This window comes from Emydura macquarii, unplaced genomic scaffold, assembly GCF_026122565.2.
Source record: "Emydura macquarii macquarii isolate MOO-44397 ecotype Brisbane River unplaced genomic scaffold, CSIRO-AGI_Emac_v2 contig_3451, whole genome shotgun sequence".
Lineage (NCBI taxonomy): Eukaryota > Metazoa > Chordata > Testudines > Chelidae > Emydura > Emydura macquarii.
Genome location: NW_027133588.1, coordinates 3,578,073 through 3,596,986, shown reverse-complemented (window position 1 = coordinate 3,596,986; position 18,914 = coordinate 3,578,073). Strand labels below are relative to the sequence as shown.

Below are 18,914 nucleotides of genomic sequence, written 5' to 3'. Positions count from 1 at the left end.
TCCATAATTTGTAGATATGACATAAGGACAAGATAGCTCACACCACAATTATTGGCCTCTATGGTTCATCCTCAGATTGCTGCTCTAGGTGTTCTAAAACCAAATAATTTCTAATAGATCCCCTACTCCTGGTCTGTGCTTCTGTGAACTATTGGATTCTGAGTACATCAAATAGTAGCTAATGTTACCCTACACAGATTGTCATACAACCAAAATAACCAATACGTTTTGCAATGACATAATTCTCTTTATTTTCATAAAATGTTATATCTGATAATACTATTAACTACTTCCACATTTCCATAACAGTTCCAATTTTGCACAGAGAACAATTCACATTTTTACCAAGTGCCTTTCCAACCCCTTTAGCATACTGTATTATGTTCGTGCTCCTGTTTAAATATCTGTATATTGTGGTAAAAACAAATGGGATGAATGTATGGAGAAGCAGTTCTACTACACTTTACATGAAATTTTTATATCTACCTACCTTTTATTAAAGTATTTGTCTATAGCATGTGAAACAAAACTATCCTGTAGGATCTTAATTCCTTCATGTGGTCTGTTTGTCTCCACTGGGGGGGTGTGTGTGTGTGTGGGTGTGGGGGGGGGGGGGGGGTTATAATATTATTAGGTCTGAATGCCTTGACATTTTTCTAGCAATTTTGTTCCATGTCCAAAATGGGGGTGGGCAGAATCATGTGATGATAAATGAGTTGCCCTTGTTCTAAAGTAAGAGTGGGTTACCACTCTTTGTTCCCCTCAAAACCTGGCATAATAATGGGTACATCATATACCAACAAGTTGCATATTAGTACAGCAATTCAAGAGCTATAGTTTCTAAAAGTCTGTATACTTGAGTGGCTTTATGGCACCAGTTATGATCTTGCTCCCAGAAGAATTGTACTGAACCAGTCACATCCTGGAGGACTTAATTTGATGTAGCAGTGGACATGAGTGTTGGAAGTAGGTCAGGTAACCCACATTCTTCAGCCTTCCGTCAGTCCTTTTAAATATCCCTGTGGAAATGCTGTGGTTTCCAATTTCTGTTGTCTATATCATGAATGCTTTTTAACAAACATTTTTCTGAACTTTTATATACTACTGGCATTTTTTCCAGCTCTTGTAAAGGATACCTGGCAATAGTCTGGAGAATATTACTTTCAGATTACCTGTCATGACATTTGAAAATCAGTTAAAGCTTTTCGTATTTATAATGAAGCTTTCTGGGTCAAGCATGATGAGCTTAGCAATATATTTATTCTACTAATAAAACAACATATACAGAAGCAGCTAGTGAAACAAAAAGAGCATAAAATGTTTGGTCAGCAAACAAATTTCTTTTACAACACAGTATTTTGAATTTTTACATTTCATCTCCAGCCATCAATGGTTGTAAGAACAATCCTGCTGTTCCTAGAATACATACCAGAATAAAAACCCACAGAAAAATGCGATCAATTACCATGGCAACATACTTCCAATCATCCTGAATCTGAAAAATAGAAACACAGATGAATAAAGCAGGAAGCAGGCATGTATATATAGGCATGTTCTTATAAAGGTAAAGATTACTGTTCAATAAATCGGTTGGCAATATCAGAGCTCTTTTCTATGTTCAGCAAAAATGTACATGGAAGCTCTTCCATGTATCGAATGTTTCCTCTTTCATATGAACGCAATTTCTACCCTGGCTTTTGAGGTGGCAGAAGTTCATTCATCCTGAAATGGTCTTTTCTGTAGTAAAGCCAAAAGCAATGCAGAATTCACTACAATCTCTCCTTCCCCCCTCATCCCCATGGTTTCTGATTCATTACGGCTGAAACTTGCTTTGCAGGAGTTGCAGAGGCGATCTTTCAAAGTTAACCGCAACTTTGTAACTCTACTTTAAGATAATAGAACTGTCCTTTTCACTAAACACGCAGGACCTCAGAACACATGGCCCTTCTTCTGTTGGCACAGATCTTTGAAGGTGAAAGCTACACTAGACAAATAGAGGGAACACTTTCAAAAGTCACTTGGGCATCTAGGAACCTAATGCTGAAACTTGTTCTTACCTCCTTGGCTTCATTCTGCATTTTCATATTCTCTGCAATGTACTTGACACTTTCAATGGCATCTCTCATTTCTGGTGACAAAACTGAAAATGAAAGCAGAGCATCTACTGATTCAAAGCTTGAATTCCTTGTAAGGTTGCCACTGAAGTCAGAGAGCTTTATTCGTTGGTACCGACAACAGCTGCATGCCGTATCTTGACATATCAAGCCATCTTTGCAGCATTTGGTTTCAGAGCTGCTGAAGCAATTTAAGTTTGAGAACTCAGCACTGTCAAATGGCTTTGGCTTCTGATTATTCTCTTCATCACTGGCAGGCCTGGTCATAAACATGATCTTGGGAAGCAAGTTCAAGAAAATGGTCTTCACCCACTTAGGCATTGTGTGTGTCTTGGGTGTTCTATAATGTACGTTAAGTACAAACACAGTAATGACAATGGAAAGAGTTACAAATATCATGGTGAAGAGGAGGTATTCTCCAATAAGTGGGATCACCAAAGAGGTAGAAGGGATGGTCTCTGTGATCACTAGGAGAAATACAGTTAAGGATAAAAGGACTGATATACATAGTGTCACCTTCTCACCGCAGTCTGAAGGCAAATAGAACACCAAAACAGTTAAGAAAGAAATTAGCAGACATGGGATAATCATGTTGATGGTATAAAATAAAGGCAGGCGCCTAATGTAAAGAGAATAGGTAATATCTGGATATATCTCTTCACAGCAGTTGTACTTAATGTCATGTTTATAGCCAGGGGCTTTAATAATAGCCCATTCTCCACTCTCCCAGTAGTCTTTGAGATTCATGGTAGAGCCAATTAAAACTAAGTCAATTTTAGCTTTATCATAAGACCAGGAACCAAACTTCATGGTGCAGTTTTGGTAGTCAAATGGAAAGTAGGTTACATCTATTTTACATGAACTTTTAAAAATAGCTGGAGGTATCCAAGTCACTTCTCCTGTGTATTTCAATAAAGCCTTTGTCTTGTCATCAACTTGGAAATCCCCAACTGCACTGCAAAAATAAACCAGGAGGGGGAAAAAAAGCTAGTCAGGCAACTCAATTCATCAAATTACTTTCATATTATAAGAGGCTAAGAACATGAGTATATGTATATACAGTGGAGCTGCACAGGCTTACAACTACTGAAGACTGAGATGGTAGTATTTTCTACTTCTGTAACATGGCCAAATGTGAGCCATAGCTAAGGCAGCAAACATGAGCTCTTTTGTGTCAGAACAAGGTGATGGACAAGATGATCTTCCTTACTGCACTTGACCCACCCTCTCTCTATCACTCCTCTATGCAAGCAGGAATTCAGGGCTCCTGCTACAGCTTGTCACTGTGGATACATGGATCAGAGCAGGGCCATCTCTCCACCCTGTTCACAATTCCATAACATCCCTGTCAGGCAATTTCAACTGTTGCTTACATGGAAAAGTAAGACTAGGAAAGTATTTTTAGCTATTTATGTAATTAGCCAACTGCAGAAAAGGAGCCAGCACTACATAACCAGCCAGCTCTTCATGGATCCACCAGCAAGTACTCTACAGACCAGGCCTGGCTTGGGGGTGCCAGGCTTGGGGAATGCCAGGCTTGAAGTGCTGTTTTTGTTAGTGATAAAAGGGAAAAATGTATCGTCTGATAGGACAGGGATAAATCATGCATGCAAATCGTGCATTATAGTTGTGAAGTAGCTACCCATGCAATAAAAAACAAGATAGTAAGGGGGGTATCAAAGACACTATTTGCCTGGGGCACCATTTGGTGTAGGGACAGCCCTCAGTTTGGGAACTCCTGTATTGGAGAGTATTCTGAGCATGTTTCACTGAGGCCATCTTCCTTATATAGCCAACATACCATCTCAGTAACCTTTTTAGTCTCCTATTGACTTGTTGGAAGCAAAAGTCCTAGGAGTGTACCACGCCTGAGGCTTTTATATAGTTATGCTCTTGATGTCAGATGGCTAGCAATTTTAACTGCAAAAATGTCTGGATCTAGTAGTCCCTTTCAATTAAAGGTCTGAATCACTGAAGAGTTGCTCATCTGTAAATGAGAGGAAAGCTGTTGAGCAAAACCATGTGCTCCTTCTTACTGCCAGGCTTGCATATAGTGCAGAAAATATTTATAGAAAGAATGGGGAGAGAAGGAGCACAGAGATGCGGAGTCTGAAGTTTTCTCTCTGTTTTCTCTTGTTAAAATGTGTATGTTTTGAATTTTTAGAATTATTATCTCAACAGACTCCAAAAGTATTGATGTTCAAAGGAAGTAGTGATTGAGAGGTACTTCTGTTACTAAAGAAGTGACAGTTTGCAATACATACCCATAGTCGTCATGTACTATTACTGGGTTTTATCAAAATCTTAGGTCTTTTGTAATATTAATGTGAATGCTCAAATTTTTAAAATTTATGATACAAAACAAAAACAAATTAAAAGTAAAGGCACTTGATATGGCATATTCTTACTTGTTGTATAAGACAATGTCTGGCTTCCAGATCCTATCAGACGGAACTCGAATAAACTGAGCACCTCCATATTCCTCTGGATTCCACTTAAGTTTGTAATCATTCCAGATCTAAGTGTGAAAGAAACCCAACTGCATTAGAATTACCAAAAGACCCTGCTGAAATTGTGAACTGCTGTCCATTCTTTTTCATTAAAACAAAGCGCTGTAATGTCACTTTTATGAAGTTGGTGTTTGTTATTTCAGAAGCTCAATGACTAGATGTATCATCTTTTAAGAACGTGTTAATTATTTGTATTCGTTAGCACAGAGATTGGGAACCCATTGTGCCAGGGGCTGTACAAACATGTGAGAAAGCTCCTACCCCAGAGAGCCAGGAATACATCCCAGGTCTCCTGTGGCCCAGTCCCAGTTCCCTTTACACTAGACCCAGCTGCCTTCTCTTCCCCTTAGCCCCCAATTATATTGGAATGCAATTGCTCTGATATTATCATACTAGGCTTCCCATTATGAGTGCAGATCAATCTTACAATATCTCTAGAGCAACCAGAGAGGTTTCTGAGATCATATCATCTTGTGCTAGCTTCCTGCCAGATCCCTCCAGCTAACGTAGCACAGGAGAGTAGGGCTTGGTTAATGCTTGAATAGGAGATATCAAAGGAATGCCTAAGTACTATAAGAAACAGTGATGGATAGTAATTCAGTATTGGATGCTGTTCCCTCTGAGACACAACATGGGTGAGGTAATATCTTTTATTGGACCAACTTCTGCTAGTGAAAGAAAAGCTTTCAAGCTTTTGCAGAGCTCTTCTTCAGGTCTGAGAAAGGCACTCAGAGAGGGACAGCTAAATGCAAGGTGGAACAGTTTGTTTAGTATAAGTAGTTAACATATTTCAAGGGACCATTCAAGGTGATGTGGCCCATTAACACTCTGACAGTCATAGGGAGGGGGATCGTTAGTGGGCTATAGAGTGTTGTAATAATAAGCCATAAATTCAGTATCTCTGTTCAGTCCATGATTTTTAGTGTCTAGCAAAATTATGAATTTATGCTCCAAGGCTCATCTTTTGAAAGTGTGCAGGTGTCCTATGAGGATGAGGACTGATTAATAGGTCAATAGAGTTATTGCTTTGTGAAAAGTGTTCAGCCAGAGGTGATGAGGTGTGTTTATCTTTTATTGGGCCATTTAGTGCACTGGATGAGGTACACCACATGTTGTCATAGGCATGTGAAGGATCCATGAATCTTGAAATGTTTGTTGCAGGGAGTGTTGATCATTGTAGCAGTGGAAATATGTCTGTAGGTTTTGCATCTGTTGTTCTGGCAGGGTCTGGTGCCACTTTGAGTGGTGGGTCCTGATCTGTGGGGAGCTTGCTTCTGATGATAAACTTGGAGAGATTGCACCACAAAACCGACAATATACCTGAGATATATCCATGATATTTTCATCCTTTGGCCAGACGACAAACTCCCTCGTAGATTTCCACCAGAACAATAGATGAAAAACCTGCAGACACATCTTTGCTGCTACACTGATGAACACCCCTCCCCGCCTTTTCCTCCTCATGACTAGCAGGGTATTAACAGGATACGTCACCTTGCATGGTCCCTTGAACTATGTGTTAACTACTTACGCTAAACAATCGGTACCCCCTTGTATTTAGCTGTGACACTCTGAGTAAATTTCCCAGAACTGAAGAAGAGCTTTGTGTAAGAAGAGCTTTGATGTATTACCTCATCCATCTTGTGTCTCTAATATCCTGGGACCAACATGGCTACAATAATACTGCATACTGTTCCCTCTGAGTCAATATTGAATGAAGAATTCAGCATATTTTAAGGCGAGTGGAAAGTATCATTGTTTTGTTGAGACAGAAAAACTGAAATCTTGGCCAACTGTGGTCATTAAAATGCCATGGTTCTTTTTAAGAGTCAGGGTGCCAACACTGTTGTCTGGGCCAAGCTGCAGTATAGATAATTACATTGTCTCTACATAAAGTCCCCTGAAGTTTCAACTGGGTCAGATATTCTGTGCTTTTTGTGCTGTATTGTGGGGTTGCTATTTGGTGTTAAGGTATTTCCATGTTTCAGTGGTGGGTGAGGTAATTCTTGAATATAGATATGTCTATACTGGTAGTATGTTTGGGATCCTTCTGGATGAAAAATATCATTAATGGGTCTGTGTTTTCAGTTTGGAAAGGTTAATACTGCAGCTGATGACAGTTTTAATTGATTCATCCTGTGCCTGACATATTTCTGAACAGTATGGCCACCTGTAGTTAACACCTTAATCGCTACAGGTTCTTCAGTTTCTCAGGAAGTAGCAATATGGTATTCTACAATTCAGGGCACTTAGAAACCCAAAGGAGGGGCAGAGATTATTCTTAGCAGCCTCCTATATTAGGTGATTGTAGTGCTTTAACATTGTACTGGGAATTCTATTCCTAAGCCTGCCATTGACTTACTGTGTGACCTTGTGCTCAGGCAGGATTTGACTCTAGCTCCCATTGAAGTTAATATCTTCAAAGTCAAGGGACTGTAAGTGAGCCTGGCCCCCCATGGAAGGGGCAAAAAAGGGGGTGAGGAAGGATCCTTGCTTTCTTCATCTCCCTCTGCTCCTCTCTAAAGGCCAAGCACATTTTGGCCTTGGGTTTGATTCCGTATTGGCCTCTACCAGGCATTTATCCACAGCCCAAAGCAATCACCTGTGGCCCAGCTCACCAAAGACTAGGTTGAGAAGAATTCCAGGTTGGACTTGCAGAAGCCTTGCAAAGCCAAAGTGCACTAGCAGACATGCACTGGGGAAACCTGCACAGTACCTGCAGTGTGCCTGTTACATGTGCGTGTAGTTGTTCTCTTTTGGAAGCACTGCACCCAGCTCTAGAACCTATCTTGCCACTTATTTTTAACCAAGGGAGGCATCTTCTGAAGATCTGAACATCTTAAAATCCCATGGTCACTATAGGACCCCCAGGCATACAGGTCTTACTTACCAAGCCCCTCACTTTTAAGGGAAGTTATCTTTGGGGACTCCACAAGATGAGCTTCACAGAGTTTCCTAGGTTCCTTGTGCTGCTCTGTGAGTTTTACCATGGGAGGCTCCATAATTATTCAATGCAAATAAAAAGCCAACCACTAGATGTCAGCAATGCATTAAGGTTAGTGTAGCCAGCCCAGTTCTCTGTACCAAAGCAGCATGGCACCCTACCATCCACCTCTGATGCTGTGATCTTTCCTTTCCTTTCCTTAAATGCAAGTCAAATCAATACAAATGCTGGCTTAGAAGACTGTCCCAGTATCTTTGAGCATTAGCTTATTTAGGTTTTTGTTCAATTATGCTGAGGCATTTTGCTGTTGTCATGAAAAACAGCACTGGAAGGACCTTTTATTTACTTTACATAATAGTTACCCTTACTTAATAGTAACAGTCTGTATTTATCAAAATGTTTAACATTTTCCTCCTCTGTTCCTCCCAAAATATTCCTAGTCCAGTTTATTTAGCATCTGACAAAGTGGGTTATTGGCATCTGACGAAGTGGGTTGCAGCCCACGAAAGCTTATGCCTACAGAAATTTAATTTGTTAGTCTTTAAAGTGCTACAGGACTCTCATTGTTTTTGCTGTATACAGACTAACACGGCTACCCCTCTGGAACTTTATTTAGCTGGTGTTCCTTGCTTTTGACCTAAATATTTCTATTTACAAATCTTTAATGGTAGCAGTTTACTGAATGGAAATATGGGGATTCAGGATGACCTAATGGTTGGACTATGGAACTCTAGCATGTGATTTAATGGTTACAGCAAAGAATCACGTGTGGTTGAATGGTTAGAGCATGGAGTTAGCAGATCTGGATTCTGTTTATTGGCTTGCCGTGGGATCTTGACCAAATCATTTAACCTTTCTGTTCAGTTCACCCAACTATAATATTGGAATATAATGCTTTCCCACTTGTCTACAGTGCTGGGAGATCTCTGGATGAAAATTCCTATAAAGCATATGTCATTTTTATGCTAGTTAGATAAATGCTGATACTAATGAACATTATGCATAGCATGGTCAGTAGAACATATTGCTTCTCAAATTGCCTTGGAGGGCAGAGCAAGAAAGCTCACATATTTACATTAAAAGCAAAATTAACTGAGCTGATATTCTCATCATTGGGATTATTTTTACTTACATGTTTCAGCCACAAATTGGTCTCCATTATCTGGTTCACTTCATCCTGAAAAACAGCCATATTGAAAAAGGAGTGGGCCTTTCTTTGGCCTAATAATGTAATACTTTCTAAATTCAGAAAGAAGCCTGTACTCACCACCTTCACCAGCTGTGACATGGATACCTCAAACTGAATGATGGCAGGGTCTGACACATTCTCGACTGGTCTGATAAACTGATTGTAGTTGGCAAACAAGACTGCAAACAGCCTGTGCTCCGCTTCTGAACAACTGCAACCTGGAAAGAGAACAGGTTGGCTTCTGATTTTGAAACAATCCACGAAGCTTCATGTGGCCAAATGCTATTTCCTTTGAAAATTAAATAACCAGCCATTAAACCTGCGGGGCTGCTCTGCACGGGTTTGTAACAAACACGGGCCAGCTGGCTGGACTAAGAGATGACAAAGCTGCTTGCATAAATCCATGTTGCCATGTACCTGATTAATTGGTTATGTATGCACAAGCACTTGGAGAAAGGCACAAACCCATGCCAGTGTGAAGTAGGATGTTTTTGGCATTAATTTAAGGTGAAAATAAGAACATAAAAACGGCCATCCTGGGGCAGATCAATGGTCTATCTAGCTCAGTATCCTGTCTCTGACAGTGGCCAACACCAGGTGCTTCACAGGAAATGAACAGAACAGGTAATCATCAAGTGATCCATTCCCTATCGCCAATAGAAGAATAAAATGTAATGGAAGATGGAGATTTTCATGTGTCTCTCTGCAAATGGAGTTTAAAGGATAATTTCATAAAATCATAGAAACTGGAGCTGAAACAGCCCTTTCTCCTGGCCCACTTAGTCCCTCATCACTACAAAAAGGGGTTGAGTGGAGTGGAGTCAGAGGAAAAAAAATTTCTTACAAACTTAGGTCCATGAGGCTAAAACTATATTTTCTAACATGACCAGCTGCTGGGAAATCTTACTTTTCCTGGAGGCTGAGGCTCAGGATGGTTACAAAGATGTTAACAGCTTGTTCATTATAAACAAAGATACAAAATTGATGCGCCATTTCAAAGGGAGGACATTCTATTTGCAATTGTTCCTTTTTGCTGCTGGTTTTGCTATCTTATGGTTGTAAACTGAAGGGCTCAAAGCACAATTGGGAATCTTCTGTCCCTTAAACTATGCTTCTATTCTCATAGGCAACAGATAAACACTGTGAGAGGCAGACCCTGCCTGGAATTTGGTGGCCTTGTCCTAAGGAGACCCTCTACGGTCCTTGGATGTGATATGCCCAAATCCTTTCATTAAAAAAAAATCAGATCTCATCTCCATTTATAGATAACTTTATATTTCAACATGGCTGGTGAGACAAACTAACAGTTAGGGCTAAATGCTGCTCTCAGAGACACTTGTGTAAATCTGGAATAGCTACACAAAATCTATAGATCTTTTAAAATATGACCGCATGTCTGAATATAGATTTACATGCAGTTCCTGGGACATGTTTGGCTTTTTTTCCCCACTCATCCTAGGTTATTTTCCAGCAAACAGAAGGGAAGTAGAAATATTCATCTGCACAATAACTCATCTATAATGTTTCACAAACAAAATATCTACCCTCTGACCTATTCTAGAAGTCCTGCTGACATCTAGTCTGAGAGCAGCAAAATGTCCAACCACATACAGTTAAAAACCTCCACTCTCTAGTCACTTTGAAGGCTGTTTTTTTTCCAGATCACTCAAATCAACCCTCCAGATTAAGCTTCATATTTTCCTATTTCTGGAAAATTAATGTTTTAGCCATTAGACTTGTTCTAATCATCTAGTAACTTCTCCCCTATAATTATTAGCAAGTCAAGAGTCCCCTGGATTAAATACACTTGAGTCCTTTATGTAAGTGTGTTTTAAGATTTATATTCAGCCTTTTGCCAGCTCCTTCACAAATCCTGTTGGCCAATTTACATTTCCACAACATGTGAATTAAATCTCTGTCTTTACCACATATTCAGCTTCCATCACATTGTAAACAGTAATTACATGTATATAAATCAATATTTCAACACTGGTTAAAGTTGCTGTCATTCCAGAGAACCAGTAATAGCAAGAAGGAGATCTTTGCTCTGCAGAGATAAGATGCACTGTTCAGAGCCACCTTTAAATCTATCTCAAGTAGCTGTTTGGCATCATTTATTTCTGCTGATGCTTCAGCAGTTTAGAGCACATATCCACTGTGAGCTAAACCATAAAACCATATTGAACATTGTCAACTCTTTGATTAATGTTTAAATGGCTTTGTGGGATCATGGGAACCAACTTTGTCATGCTAAATCAGGGCTGCTATTTGTTACTATTTCATAAAGACAGATTTAAAAATCGTTTAACAAAAGAAGCTGGGATTCATATGAATCCTGTAGCATGCCACTTATTAGTGCTGAAGCTAACTCCAGCCCAGTTAAAAACAATTGTACCAAGCCATCTCCCATCCTCCTTCTACCTCCTCCTTTAAAAATAAAAAGTCAAGGACTACTCACCTTTAAAGAAAAAGAAAACCACAGCAGCTAGAAACAGAGTGTGTGTGCTCCCCATGGTGTTATGAATTACTGCTCATCAACAGAGACTGCTGGAGACAAGCCCAGCTGCTAGGTTTGCACTGGTTTGAGAATACAGACAGCTCTAATCTTCCGATGTATAAAATCCTTGGATAAGGCAGACTGCAGGACCCTGAAGAACAGTTCTGCACAGTGAAGATCCCATTAGAAATGCTGTGCTGCTCCCTTTCCAGCTGTCCATATTGTCATAAACAGAGAGTAATGGAAACACAAAATAAATTGTAGGCAAAATAGATGTAGTTACTGTAGGCAAGAAGCAATCATCTGGCAACAGGCAAGAGGCCATTAGCGATGCATAAATGAGCCCAGTAATTGGATAATGCTAAGATTTTTCCCATCAGCTTCTGTTCAGGATTTGAATCTATATAGGAACTTTGTGACAAGCCATTAGAACAGGTTTAATTAATGAAAATCTTATAGCTGAACTGTGCTGACATGGATATTGACATTAGAGACACTCGAATTAGCAGTAAACTGAGCCTAAGAGTCCAGAACGATGAATCATGCGCAAGGTGGGTGAAGTAATATCTATTATTGGTCCAACTTCTGTTGGTGTGAGAGGAAAGCTTTCGAGCTTACACAGAACCCTTCTTCAGGTGCACAGTTAATTAACTGACACAGGTAAAAATTTGTACCTGTGGTTGAGGTTTTGTAGTGAGAAGAGCCCCAAACCTGCAGGCACCTGTGAAAGTGTTTTACTTCACTTCATCCTGATTTTGCCGGGGGGTGCTCTGTGAAGGCAGTAGACTTGCTCCTCTACTTTGAAATCAATGAGACTACTCACAGTAGAAAAGTTCAGTGTATGTGTAAGTATTTGTAGGGCAGGGCCCAGAGATGGACATAAGGTTGAGTGACCACAGTCTTTGAGGTCAAATTAGTTTGGGTTCAACAGCACTGAAATCTGAGAATGGCTGTGTTTGTGAGAATCCTGTCGTCTTGGGTCAGGAAAATCCAATGTTGGAACCAAATTCAAAATGGATGGGAAGGATGCAGGGATTCCAGACTGATTCCTCTGAAACCTGACATTCAGGGAGAGGGGTTGGGTTTGAAGTTCTGGCTAAGGTCCATCTCTAGCAATGATTGTGGCTTGAGAGCTCACTGGTGCCTCTCCTTTGAATTTAAAAGGAGACTGTTTCAAATTCCTATTGGGCATCAAATGTGTTTGATTTTTTTTTAACTGCTAGAGTTTTTCTTTGTATGCAGTGTTGTAGCTGTGTTGGTCCCAGGATATTAGAACGACAAGGTAGTGAGTAATATCTTTTATTGGATCAACTTCTGTTGATGAGAGGGGCAAGCTTTCAAGCTTACACAGAGCTCTTCTTCAGGTCTGAGAAACTAATTCAGAGTGTCAGTGCTAAATACAAGACGGAAAAGATTGTTTGGCATAAGTAGTTACCACATATTTCAAAGGCCCACTCAAGGTGAAGTGGTCTGTTAACAGCCCTCTAGTCATAGGGAGGAAACAAAGGGAGGAGAGAAGTAACAGTAAGCATCTGTAGAATGGTAGGGAAGGGCAGGATGGTCTTGTGTCGCAATCCAGTGGAATGACACAAGACACCTGGGTCAATTCCCTGCTCTGTCACAGACTAACTGTATGACCTGGGACAAGTGCCTCAATGTCTCATCTGTAAACTGGGACTAATTAACCATGCTTCCCTCACAAGGGTGGTGGGGAGACCTTATTTGTGTTTGAAGTGCTGGATACAGGCGCGGAGGCCATGTTAGTACCTTGACAGACAAGATGGTATTGAACCACAGAATGTAACCCCAAACGAACAGGAAATGAAGTGGCAATGCCATCATTTCCTGCTGATTTCAGATATTAATAGTGACAGAGGTTCACCAGTGGGGCCCCCAGACAGTAGTCATTGTTATCAACTCTCGTAACCTCATTGTAACAGTTTGCCCGGCACTGAAGCCAGTTGGGCCATAAAGGGAGAAATTCCAGCCCTCTACCAAATTTGAGCTTTGCATGGAGGAAAACACCTTCTGATTGGCTAGTTGTCCCACTTGCCTGTGTCATGGGGATGAGCAACCAATCAGAGCCGTTTCAGGCATTGTTCCCTCCCCTCAGCAACCCAAAGCCATTCACATAGAAGGGGAGGAGAGCAAAAGAGTCCAACAGCTCTGGGCTGATGTGCTCCATAATCCCTCTTCCCCGACTGTGAGCAATGGGGCTGTTTACTCTCTCCTCTGCTGTGAGCAATAAGTCATTCTGTTCCCCACCTTGGGGCAGAACACCTGGCTTGGGAAGGGGGTAAAGAGGGTGGTGAATAGCCCCTGGAATGGACCCTGCTGCAGCCCCCTTCAGCTTGGGTGGGCATGAAGGACCCCAGGAGGAGCAGAGGTGAGGCTTGGTGGGCACTGAACTGATCGGGGATGGGACAGTATTGATTTGGAAGTTTGGGACAATATTAATTGCTGGGCAGGGGACAAGAGTTGTGGCAGTGAGAACTCTTGTATCAGGGGCCAAAATCTTCTTACTCAATACGTATGACAGAGTAGGGGGCACTAACTGTCACTCCCAGACACTGGGGATGGGAAGGGGGAGTTCAAAAATCAAGACTGACCAAAAAACACAATATAAGCCTTTTTTATTAAAAAAAAAAAAAACCCAAACAAACCCAAACACTCATATTTTTGAAGGGACCTTCTCAGGATTTTTTTCTCTCTTGAGATTGGCACATTTGAGTAGTCTAGATTCTGATCTCAATTACATTGAAGTCAATGGCTGTATTTCATATTTACACACATACCTGTGAACAGAATTTGGCCTGGTAGAATTATACCAGGTTTGTATTTAACCCAGTTGGTCTGTGTTAGATTGTATTTCCAGGATTAATTGAAAAAACTGATTGGAGATAATTTATGGCTGGGTAGAAGGAATTATTAAAATAACCCAGAAATATAAGGCAAGTGTCTGAGGTGCCTTAGGCATCTGCAGAAGAGCCAAAAACATATTTGGGACTGTGGACTTGTTGGACAGTGGAGACTCTTCTCAAAGAAATGCCACTCCTCCCCTGGGCACTGTGAAAATCTGTTTTGTGGGTTCTGACAGTTCACCATGGAATGAATCTCACTCTCTATCAATGCAGTTTATGAATAAACATCTTTGAGACCTCCCAAAGATTCTCCGACAAAGACCGGGAAGATCTCTTGACATGCTTACTATGTCCCTAAAGTAAAAACCAACAGAAAAAAAAATCCTTCTAAACTGTTTTACATACATTATAATGAAACAAAAAAATAGTACACAGCCACTTTAAGAACTCTCTTTCCAGGTCACCTTTACGGTATGAGAATTTTGAGTGCCCTGCAAGAAATACACTGATTTCCAGCCAACTAAGTTGGAATAGAAATGCTCATATATGTCTGAGTTAAGAGTTTTGAGGGATTCTTGACACTGGCCTTTCATTCTATGTGGATGTGAGAAAAGGCTAGTTGGAGAGCAGGATTGTCCAATGGTTAGGGCCCAGCCTGGGACTCAGGAAATGTCTGTTCAATTCCTTTCTGTACCACTGACTTCCTGTGTGACCTTGGGCAAGTCACCACATTTAGTAAGACAATTAGACTGCTTAAAGAAGTGGGGACAGAAAAGACTGCTATGGTGGTAGATGCTGATTAAAGCCACGGAAATTTTGAGGGTGTATCTATACTGCAATAAAAAAGCCACAGCACCAAGTCTCAGAGCCCAGGCCAGTTGACTTGGGCTTGTGGGGCTCAAAATAGCAGTGTAGAGGTTCATGCTTGGGTTAGAGCCCAGGCTTTGAGACCCTCCCCCCTTGCAGGATTCCAGAGTCCAGGCTCCAGCTGGAGTCTGAACGTCTACATGGCAATTTTTAGCCCTGCAGCCTGAGCTTTGTGACCCCTAATCCCTGACTGGGCCAGCCTCAATCATGCTGCAGGTCTTTTATTGCACTGTAGACATACCCAAGTTACCCTCTTGCTGGTTCACTGCCAAATGTCGAGGAATTATTTTTCTATGCTCTCAGTATGGAGTTTATTTACTCTGCTTATCTGTCTCAGAGCATCATTCACTCCATCCCAGATGCACACTCTTCTGATAATTTGTATAATTCTGTTAGGCTGGAGGAAATGGGCTGTATCTTCCTTTGATTTTTTTTCAATAGGATCTCAGCCTTTTTGGTCCTACAGCTTAACTCTTTATGGATGTGTTTGTTTCTCAGCCTTTCTAGGATTTTCTAATCACCCTCCTTCTTCATTTTCATTAATGAGCAGTTTTTGCACTAGAAAAAATAAATTATAGCAGCAAGAGATGAGCTAAAGCTTCAAAGCTCAGATCTGAATCCAGCCTCCCCCAAAGATCCCGGGGTGTTTTCCTCTAATAGCAATTACAAGCCATTCTAAGCTTCAGGTATTTTGCCTTAATTAGGTTTGTTGTTTTTGCAAATTCCTAATGATATTTGTGTTCAAAAGCAAGATCTTCTTTCTGACTCACCTGCTGGAGCTCATGATGAAATTGGCTGGATCAGTAATAGGGTTATTTTCATGGCAACAGATGGTGATGCAACATAAACGTGATTATGACAATTGCAGGACTATGCAGAAGAAGGGTTTGTGCAGAAAGGAGAGAAACTCATCCAACCATGAATAGCTGCAGTAACACAACTGCATGGCATTTGCTCTTCATAACAAAGTGTTGTATAAAAGCGCTTCCCAAAATCAAGTCTTACCCAGCTCAGATTATGAGGCAGTGGAAAAAGGATTTTTCTCCTGCCCTAAACAATATTTGTGCTACCCCTGCAACAAACCAACTCTCAGCTGTTGCCCACTGCTCTTGCTTGTTTGCCTTTTGCTACCACAGTTTCAAACAAATTGAGCAGGATCTGTGTCACATGTGTGCAGCACCACCTAAAAATGCAACATGTGATTTGCTAATAGGGACTTTGGGACCAGTCTTGGTCAATCCAGGCTGAAGTAGCTCTGAAAGGAAAAGAGAACACTCTTCCAGTCTCTTGGGCAGGGACTTTCCCCACTAGGAGGGGAGCAAGGAGTAGTTGAAAATTTTCTGTTGAAACTGTTTTTTGACAGAATTTTTGACTAAACAATTTTTTTGAGAGACATGTCTGCTTTCTGTGTAAAACGTCTTTCATTGAAAAAATGAAACCCACTCTCCCAAAAACCAGAGTCCAACCCACAGAGAAGAATAGGAGCATGAGGCACTACAGTGCCAGTTTGAATAGGATTATTTCAGTTATTGGTGGAAATATTTTGATTTTTGATATTTTGACAAAAAAATCAACATTTTCCATTAACAATTTAAATGAAATAGTTTTTTTTCCCTCTCTCTGGAAAGTGTCAATAAAAAATGATTTTCTGACCGGCTGTACTGGGAACAGCCGGTAGCATTGCCTAACACATTCTTTTATAAACACCCTGTTTAAACTTTGCCAAACTCTAACAGTTTGGGCTGAAATTTTCTCTGCCATGTGTCGCCACAGGCTGAACTATTTCTGAAAGTTTCAGCAAAAATGGGTCAGCCATCTCTGAGAGCGGGATTAGGGAAAAGTACATTATAGATAAGTACATGATACATAAAAGTACATGATAAAATATTCTTGCAGTGGTTTCATTGAGTTTCTCTAATGCCTCCATCTTTTTTTTGAAGCGGGGATTTGAAATTTGGCAGGGAGGTCATGTGGTGCCAGAGACAGGCCGTGTACTGTCCCTGTGAAAAGTCCACCCAAATTTGGCCAAATTAATAAACTTTGAAATAGAGTAAAATAAAATTTTGCCAAATTCCAAACCTGCGGTTTGCACGCGCTCAGTAGAGACTGTTAGCGTTTGGCGGTTATTTGCTGAGGATTCTGTCTGCAGTGAGCATGCTCCAGCCCAGGGCAAAGGGGGACTGAAGAGGCCTTTCCTTTCCCTGTAATGGCTAGAGGGAGGCGGGGCCTGCTGTGGCACTTGGCACCAGACCTGAGAGCAAAGAGACCCTCCTGTGCGCTGTGACACAGCCCTGTTGACACCCAGGCAGCATGGAGGGAAAGGCGGAAGCAGCCTGATGTGAGTGCAGAGAGGTAAGGTGGTGTGTGGGGAGTAGGCAGACAGGCTGTAGGCCGAGCTGGTGCTAGGCATAAAATGACTTAGCAATCGCTTAGGGACCAGAGCAGTTCAAGGGAGCCCCCTATTAATTATTAGTGTGTGATGTGTGAGGGGGAGGCAAAAATATTCCTGCGTGTGGCCTGCAGTGGGCTAGCACCGGTACTGGCAGTCGGGGCAATGGGAAAGAGCACCTAGACTGGCTGTGGGGTGCAGGGGCAGAAGGGCGCAATAGATGGGCTGAGATCAGACAGGGAGCATATCCGATATGGTGCCTGCAGAGCCATTCTGACGTTTCATGCTGTGTGTCCTGGTGTACGCTGGGGGAGGCTGGGGCTGGATTCTGCAGGAAAGGCTCCCTAGTTTCTGTGTCGCTCTAGAGGGGCAGACTGGAGAGCAGCATCCCTTGTGGTGTTTGTTTTTTATACTAAATTAATTTTGATTTTATTCTGTCCTTAAGCTGTTGAGGCCAGATCCCTGGGTCCAGTCAAGCTTTGTTGGAGGTTCCCCTTCTCATCTGCCCTATGAGGGTAGCTCTCTGTCCCCTTACGCTGTCAGAGTAAGGGGAGAAGCTGAAGGTTTCAGCTGCTGGGAAGGGGACAGTTAGGGCTTTTGGCACCCAGGGAAGTGGTTTGGGATTGTGGGATTAGTTGAACAGTTTTGATAAAATTAATGAAAGAATTCGATAGTTAATATAAAAAAAAATAATAATAATATTGACATTTATAGTGTCATTGTTAGGTTTCAGCATTAGCCCCTATTGAGATTGTTAGGGGCTGTTGACACTTTGGTTTGGGTTGTCCGCAGAGCTGGGCATCTGGTTACGCTTGTAAGGTTTTTTCACAACCATAAGGTTTTCAAACCATAAGGTTTTCAAAAACCATCACATTTTTATATAACAGTTTGGATTGTAGAGCACAACTCTGTGACAAGACGTGAAAATCCTGCAGCTGCAGAATTAGTCCTGGACTACAAGGAATCCTGCCTGTATTACTGCATGTATGCATTCTCACCACATGAAGTAAGCAGGCCTGACCCTTTCAGCTGTACCCAGGGTCCACAAATTGTCACAGGGATATTGCCAAAACATCTCCTGTTGGGAAACCCTGAGGCACTACCACACTCCGAAAAAGGAGAACATTGCAGTTCATACTGAATATTGCCATCTTCACCCTACTTCTGTACGCCATTCATGGTGGCTTCCTGAAAGTACTTTATTTAGTAGGTTGCATGTAGTATGCTAATTGGTTTTTGATACAGAAACCAGCCTGGGTAAAATGAATGGTGTTTATTTAAATGTGAATTATCTACTAGGTTTAAACTTTTATTCTGTTAACCTCATATGGAAACAACAGTTCAGAGTTTCTCCTTTGGAAACACTGATGCACCTTAGTGATTTGTTTCAGTGGAGCTGCTTACTGGTGCTAAAGTGACTACATATGTTCCTGACAGATGATTCTGAGACTGCTCTAGCACAAAATATGCAGTTCTCCTGCAGCAGGGTATGAGTAACAGCTAATGAAGTCAGTAGGTGGTAAATCCTCTTCTGTGGTAGGCA

The 18,914-nt window shown here is 41.3% G+C and overlaps 1 protein-coding gene and 1 long non-coding RNA gene across 4 annotated transcripts in view; one reads left to right on the top strand and one right to left on the bottom strand.

The window, feature by feature from the left end:
- Nucleotides 1–1,180: 1,180 nt before the first annotated feature.
- CHRNA3 (cholinergic receptor nicotinic alpha 3 subunit) lies at nt 1,181–11,760 on the bottom strand. 2 transcript variants are annotated; one of them, XM_067534826.1, is made up of 6 exons: nt 11,729–11,760; nt 8,836–8,968; nt 8,701–8,745; nt 4,523–4,632; nt 2,058–3,069; nt 1,181–1,495 (listed from the first exon to the last, which is right to left on the bottom strand). In XM_067534826.1, the coding sequence occupies exons 1-6, from the start codon at nt 11,740–11,742 to the stop codon at nt 1,367–1,369; spliced, it is 1,443 nt and encodes a 480-aa protein (XP_067390927.1). In that variant the 5' UTR covers nt 11,743–11,760; the 3' UTR covers nt 1,181–1,366. The 2 variants fall into 2 exon arrangements, with proteins under 2 accessions (XP_067390927.1, XP_067390926.1); XM_067534825.1 differs by lacking the exon at nt 11,729–11,760 and adding an exon at nt 11,216–11,270 and having other exon boundaries at nt 8,836–8,975.
- Nucleotides 11,761–17,160: 5,400 nt separating this feature from the next.
- The window catches only part of LOC137144469 (uncharacterized), a 153,605-nt gene continuing 151,851 nt past the window's right edge, over nt 17,161–18,914 (top strand). Inside the window, exon 1 of one of the 2 annotated variants that reach the window (XR_010917412.1) lies at nt 17,161–17,320. This is a non-coding gene — a long non-coding RNA (uncharacterized lncRNA). Of the gene's footprint in view, nt 17,335–18,914 lie in introns of both variants that reach the window. The other variant, XR_010917411.1, reaches the window with a different exon arrangement.

Coding starts and splice junctions, on each gene's coding strand:
- CHRNA3 (XM_067534825.1), bottom strand. CDS start 11,270: ATGGGGAGCACACACACTCTGTTTCTAGCTGCTGTGGTTTTCTTTTTC. Junction 8,976..11,215: donor GGTTTTCTTTTTCTTTAAAG/GTGAGTAGTCCT, acceptor TTCTCTTTCCAG/GTTGCAGTTGTTCAGAAGCG. Junction 3,070..4,522: donor GACATTGTCTTATACAACAA/GTAAGAATATGC, acceptor TTATTTTTGCAG/TGCAGTTGGGGATTTCCAAG.